At 34.0% G+C, this 6437-nt stretch overlaps 1 protein-coding gene across 1 annotated transcript; it reads left to right on the top strand.

Moving 5' to 3' along the window:
* Window positions 1-888: 888 nt before the first annotated feature.
* LOC139891750 (uncharacterized) lies at window positions 889-5930 on the top strand. Its single transcript, XM_071874734.1, has 11 exons — window positions 889-935; window positions 1043-1105; window positions 1371-1434; window positions 1510-1603; window positions 1690-1773; window positions 1875-1968; window positions 3384-3875; window positions 3956-4017; window positions 4883-4992; window positions 5089-5176; window positions 5610-5930. Exons 3-11 carry the CDS (start codon window positions 1418-1420, stop codon window positions 5892-5894), a joined length of 1326 nt encoding a protein of 441 aa, XP_071730835.1. The 5' UTR covers window positions 889-935; window positions 1043-1105; window positions 1371-1417; the 3' UTR covers window positions 5895-5930.
* Window positions 5931-6437: the final 507 nt, after the last annotated feature.

Genomic DNA, 6437 nt, shown 5'->3' on the forward strand with positions numbered 1-6437 from the left:
ACATTAGGAGGGGTCAAAGATCATTTCCAGTTTCGTTCATCATCTCATCCGAATGCAACTACATCTGTGAGGATAGAAGATATAAAGGATGACAGTTGTTTGATGAGTGAAAAGCCTAGTATATCATATTGCCAAGCAGATGAAAACCATAAGAGAATTTCTCTGGTGAAAGCTATGATTATCAATCGTTCTTCTGGGGCCAATAACAAGTTATTAAAAAGACAGGGACATGTGGAGGGTAGTGAAAACAAGTGCAACTTAGATTCAGTTGGCCAGAAAGACGATGTTGAAAATTCGTCAGATAATACAGTTAACGAGGTTTTGATACATGGATTTGATATCGAGAACATGAACAATTTAAACTGCAACGACATGACTCCTTATTCTGGCACTGAAATGGAGGCACCCATTCAGCAAATTGATAAACAGAATGTACTTTTTTCAACAGAACCTGAGAACTTGTGCATAAATGACACTCAAATGGACGATTTACAAAAGAACATGTTTTCAGAATTTACAGCGAACTTGGAAGCTGTTCCCAAGGATGCAAATTCTACAGTACAAAAATTCTCTATAACAACAAACAAGGGACATGATGTTGGCTCTCAGTTTGATCAGAAATATTGTAGGAAAGACAGGAGGTCAGCTCTTATGAAGCAGCGATTAAAGCCAACTTCTGAGCAGAAGATGGAAACTACCGAAAGACTGGATAACACAAAAGAAAATATGGAAAAGACTCCCGTTGTTTCTGTCAAAGTGAGTTGCAATTATGCAGTCAGATATTTACTGTTCTAGCCTTGCTAACACAACATATAACTTATAATTTAAGTGTAATTACAATTGATGTATTTAAATGCTTCATTTACAGGGTCCTTCAGAGCAAAGAGTAGTGCCTGAATTTGATTCTTATATTACAGAGGAAGCAGAAGGTTCAGGTAATGAAATCAAATATTAATTTCTGAATTTACACTACAAGCTGAAAAGTCTCTATTCTATGTAATATTTATATTAACTGATTGTTTTTGACTCACTGGGTACATAGGTGGTTATGGCACAGTGTACAAAGTGCGGAGGAAAACAGATGGAACAACATTTGCTGTTAAATGTAAGAAGCTGATTATTTTGTAATGCTAAGCATTTTTGTTTCAACTGTTTCACGTAAATAAGGACTATTTATGATAAAGCTCATCACATTTATAGAAACCAGGCTTTACTGAGGCACAACATGTAGTTTAAGGCCAACATTTTTTGCTTTAAACGTATTTTTAAAAATAACCAAAATTTACTAGGTTAGCTGTCATCAGTGTTACTAACATTTACTAATGATAACATCCTGATAAATATTTGGTATTGGCATTATGGTTGTGCAGATCCTCATGCAAATGCTAACAGACACCATGTATATAATGAATTGAAAATGCTGGAGAGATTTGGGTAAGGATGCTATAAAGATGTTAATCAAACTATCTTGTATGATGATGCTAATACATATTGTTAATCATACTTCAGGGGTAAGAACTTTGTGATTAAATACGAAGGCTCGTTCAAAAGTGGCAATTCACATTGTCTTGTTCTTGAACATGTCGCACATGACAGGCCAGAGGTGACTTCTTATTCATTTTTCCAATATAACCAAGTAGTTTTTGGTCATTGTCTTACCAATCTGCTTCATTTATGGTTTTGCTTTAGGTTTTGAAGAGAGATATAGATGAATATCAACTACGGTGGTACGGATATTGTTTATTCAAAGCACTTGCCAGCCTTCATAAACAGGTAAACACCAAAAGTAGATAAATCACTTTAATATACACGGGTGTTTGTTCATATATATAAATTATAAATTATAATTAATAATTTTAAACCTGTGCTTTCAGGGAGTAGTTCACAGAGATGTTAAGCCTGGAAATTTCCTTTTCTCTTCTAAAACCTCTAAGGGATATCTCATAGATTTCAACCTTGCGACTGTAAGTAATGCCCTTCCGTTCGATCTTACTAGAGGTGGCAATATCAACTCAGTTGTATAAAATCGTTTAATTCGCTCATTTGGTTTAATTTATACATTTTATGGGAGAAATGGAGAAAACTTTTTAAACTTGGCTAAATCTGAACGGGATAAAAGTTACTCAAGTGTATTCTTGTCTTTTTAATTGTCAAATAAGAATCAATGGTTTATCGTATAAATCGTATACTTTGTAATAATCATATAAATTGTATACTTTGTGATAATTATATCTAATGCATTACTCATTTAGTAATTGATGGAAAATTGTTTGTGGATCTGTTATACCGATATAATATACAACTCGTTCATACCTTATCCAGTTTCAATCCACTACCCAACCATCTTGCCACCTTTACAATTCACATCATCTTCTTAATCAAAATTCTTTGAGTATAATCAAGGTTGTAAAACTCGCGACTCGGGGAGAACTCGGCAAGAGGTTTTTGAGGAGTTCTCGGCGACTCGGGGAGAACTCGGGGGAGAAATCGGATGTTGACTTTTGTTGACTTTATAATATATTAGCTACAAATAAATATATATGTTAAAGATATGAAGTTTAATTAGATATAAATATTAGTTTTAACTGGAGGGGTTGAATTGTATCCATTTAGTAATGAGGTTGAAAGGAAAAAATTAAACTTAAGGAGTTAAATATATGACAACTAAACTTTGAGGGGGTATTATGTAAATTGAATAGCATTTAAAAAAGGAATAAAACCCTAAAGAAACAAACTCAGCCGCTATTATCTTTTTCATCTGCTCCTCTCTACGTTTTTTACTTCATCTCTTCAGTGCAACTTCATCTACTTTTTTTGACCGGGTAAGTTAAAACAGAGGCTGAGAAGATGCAAAGAATATTTATTTAGTAACAGAAAACACATACAAAATCAAATAACTCAGATTTTAAAACACACGCTTCATAAAGTTTCGAAGAAACCCAAGAAATAGCAGCGTCAGAGAGAATAAGAGGAAGAAACGTAGGCGGAAGAGAAGAAAAGTGTCGATGTGGAAGAAACCCTAATTATTGAACGTATATCACTTTTATAGAAGGGTTGACTTTGGTTGACCGAGTTTTTACCGATTCTTGTCCCGAGTTTTCGTTTTTCCCCTTCAGCCGATTACTCTCCGATTACTCGGCCGAGTAATCCGAGTTTTGCAACACTGTATAATGAATGGTGAAGTTTTGACTTCTTAAATGACATTTTGAGCTTTCTTTGTTATTTATCAATTGTAAATATCTTCTACGCAGGATTTGCATCAAAAGATTCGATCCACTGGTAAGTTTCTTTTAGTGTCTAATAAAGGTGTTGATCCACTGGTGTAAATATGGCATCATTTTATATACGAAAAAATTGATTTGTTGATCTCTTTCTTTTCACAGAAATATCGTTATCTCAAAATGATGGGACTTTTGGGTTTGTTTCTTCATCCCAGCGAGAATCCTTTCATCCTTCAAAGACTCGTAAATATGCAAGTTCAAAAGGTTTAGAGGCAGGGACAAATACTAAATCACATTTGTTGCCAAAGAACTTAAAAAAGAAAACAGACCAAGTAAAGGAGCAAGGTGCTGATGGTTCTGGAATAACATCTACCAAGGACGCAACAAGTAATAGACATCCATCAGCAGAACGGTTTAGACAGCCAATTCCGTCTACAGGCAGAAAAGAACTGCTTAACTTGGTACATCAAGCAATGCAGCAGAATCATGATAATGAAGCAACACGTACCCCAGCTATAAAGAGAAAAAGGGTTGCTGCTCCTCCAGCTAAATTAGATCATAATAATAATAACTTCATTTACCTCACACCAATGCCTCTGCAATGTACTGGAGTTACAGTTGCTGGTTCTGGCTTTGGCTTATTTAAGAACAAGGGTGTGTTATTTTAAACTGCCTTAATTTATTGACTTTAATTATCTTCTAATCAGACTGACTGTGATTTTCTGTTATAAAAGGGGAAGGGAAACAAAGGAAAGAAGGATCATGTGTTGGTACAAAGGGTTTCAGAGCTCCAGAGGTGGGTTCTTATTATGCAATTATTTGATATTCGTACATTTTATTTTCCATATCTATTGTTAGAAGATAAGCTTTATGGTAACTATACTACTGTATTTCTTTACTTTAAGCATAAGAGAGGTGAATGTGTCAGTATGAACGATGTGTTTTCTTTACAACTTATGAATTACTAATAAATTAAAACGATATCCTTTGACTCGTATTGTATGTTTAGATGTCTTTAGCTATTAAATGAGTTTTTTCTTACACAGTATGGAGATTTACGCAAATTTGATCCATTTTACTTATGAACGGGACAATTTTGACTGTATATAATTTTCAACATGTAAAGCAAATATATTACCAAATACCAAGTACTTTAATAGGAAATGGATGAGTCAAAATTCTGGAAGTGTATCGCTAATATTTAAACTTCTATCAAAAACTACTTATCAGATTATTATTATTATTATTGTTATTATTATTATTATTATTATTATTATTATTATTATTATTATTATTATTATTATTGGAAAAGAATGTACTTATATTGAAATTTTATACGAAAAAAAGTGTTCTAATTCAACCCATCCTGGCCCGATTTGTCTCTGTACAATAGTGACCTGTTATCCAACTAAGTGATTCTTATTTTGCCACCTCTTAAGTTGTTATCCATTGTAGTTGGTGCTTTTTATTTCACCAATAGCTCTTAGAAAAATAGATCCATCATTAAGATTGCTATGGAGATCTAATATTCAAGGGTCCATTATATTATACTTTGTAACATTCTGGGGGCGTATGTTAAATTCTTCCTTACTTAGAACTGTATTCTTCATGCATCCTTTTAGTAATACCTAGATTATTGATGTTGTACATATGTGTTTCAGGTATTGTTGAAATCTACATATCAAGGCCCCAAGGTTGACGTATGGTCTGCTGGGGTCACCTTACTCTACCTCATCATTGGAAAAACTCCTTTCGTTGGTGACCCTGAACAGTTAGTCTCCTAATTCTTTATTCCCTTATACTTTTTAAATTCATTCTACAAGTTATTTCTCAATACGGTTGATTAATATCGGTAATGTACCAACAGGAACATAAAGGAGATTGCGAAGCTAAGGGGCAGTGAGGATTTATGGGAAGTGGCAAAGTTGCATGATCGGGAGTCATCGTTTCCACAGGTATGATCAAAGTAGCATTGATTAATCCTGTATCTGGGTATCCTTTTTAAGACCCAGGAATCAAACCAGAAATGTAACACCTTTGTGAGGTGGCAATTTTGACCCAAATTCTTAATATTCTGTCTATTTGGAGTTGTGCTTTCTTTTAAGAAGATTAGGGGAGAAAACTTAGCTGGAACTTTGAAGGGAAATAGGTCAAGCAGGTTGCTAAGTGTAGAGCCTCCTAATCCTAACTTAAATTATATAAAGACTTGAAAATGTTAAAAAATTTACACATTGTTTTCAGAAAACTTAAAGTTTCTTGCTCAAAATTGACCCTTTATGATCTTTACTAAAAGTAGACCTGTCTTAATTTAAACCTGTTTTAAAATGATCAAATAGCCACTGTTCCCAGCTGTTATGTAACATAAAGTAACACGTATTAATGTTACAGGAACTGTTGGACATACAATCCTTGACGTCCATAAAACTAGAAGAATGGTGTAAACAAAATACAAGAAGGCCAGATTTTGTACCAACATCACTTATCGATCTTGTAGATAAGTGCTTGACAGTGAATCCACGATTGCGGATTAGTGCTGAAGAAGCTCTGAGGCATGAGTTTTTCACGCCTTGTTTAAAGGAATTAGCGAAGAAGAGGATGCTGAGGCAAAGGCTTAGCCCACAGCCTGTTACATTAGAAGGTCCTCGATCAAAAACGTCTGCTGCTCTATCATGAGTTTGAATTACATACTTGATACCTACAGGGTCTCGAAGAAACATAGTTTGTCAAATAAGTTAGATTAGATTAGATTAGATTAGATTAGATGGTACTTTAATATTCATGTGATATGTTGTGATATTTTAGTTGGTGTAACTTTTACGATCTTGTTGAAGCACTACATAGAGACCTGGCATAGGGACGAGGCATCTGAGTGTGTTATTCTTCTTGTAGCTGATCTCTGTCTAACAAAATATAGTAGATAATTGACTTTCGCTTAGAACCTTGAGTCTAATTGACTTTCGCTTAGAACTTAAATTGAGGTTCAAGTAGGTTTAAAATCCTTGAAAATTTAATTTTATCATTCTCATAGCGTCTCACACTTTTTTTTATAACTTATTAGCTAGAGGTACATTTGAAAGTAATCTCTTCATTAATTTCATTCATACATACGAGTAGAACATTGAGAGGGAACTCTATTTAGAGTATTTCACTCCGGATGAAAAAATAACTTGTCTTTATTCTAGGATATAGTAAGGGTTGTTTACATCTTATCTTTCC

This window comes from Rutidosis leptorrhynchoides, chromosome 2 (assembly GCF_046630445.1).
Source record: "Rutidosis leptorrhynchoides isolate AG116_Rl617_1_P2 chromosome 2, CSIRO_AGI_Rlap_v1, whole genome shotgun sequence".
In the NCBI taxonomy this organism is placed as follows: Eukaryota; Viridiplantae; Streptophyta; class Magnoliopsida; order Asterales; family Asteraceae; genus Rutidosis; species Rutidosis leptorrhynchoides.

Bases quoted from the DNA above. Each gene is read 5' to 3' on its own strand.
- LOC139891750 (XM_071874734.1), top strand. The intron at 3,876-3,955 runs GTGTGTTATTTT...CTGTTATAAAAG, and splicing joins TGGCTTATTTAAGAACAAGG to GGGAAGGGAAACAAAGGAAA. The intron at 4,018-4,882 runs GTGGGTTCTTAT...TATGTGTTTCAG, and splicing joins AGGGTTTCAGAGCTCCAGAG to GTATTGTTGAAATCTACATA.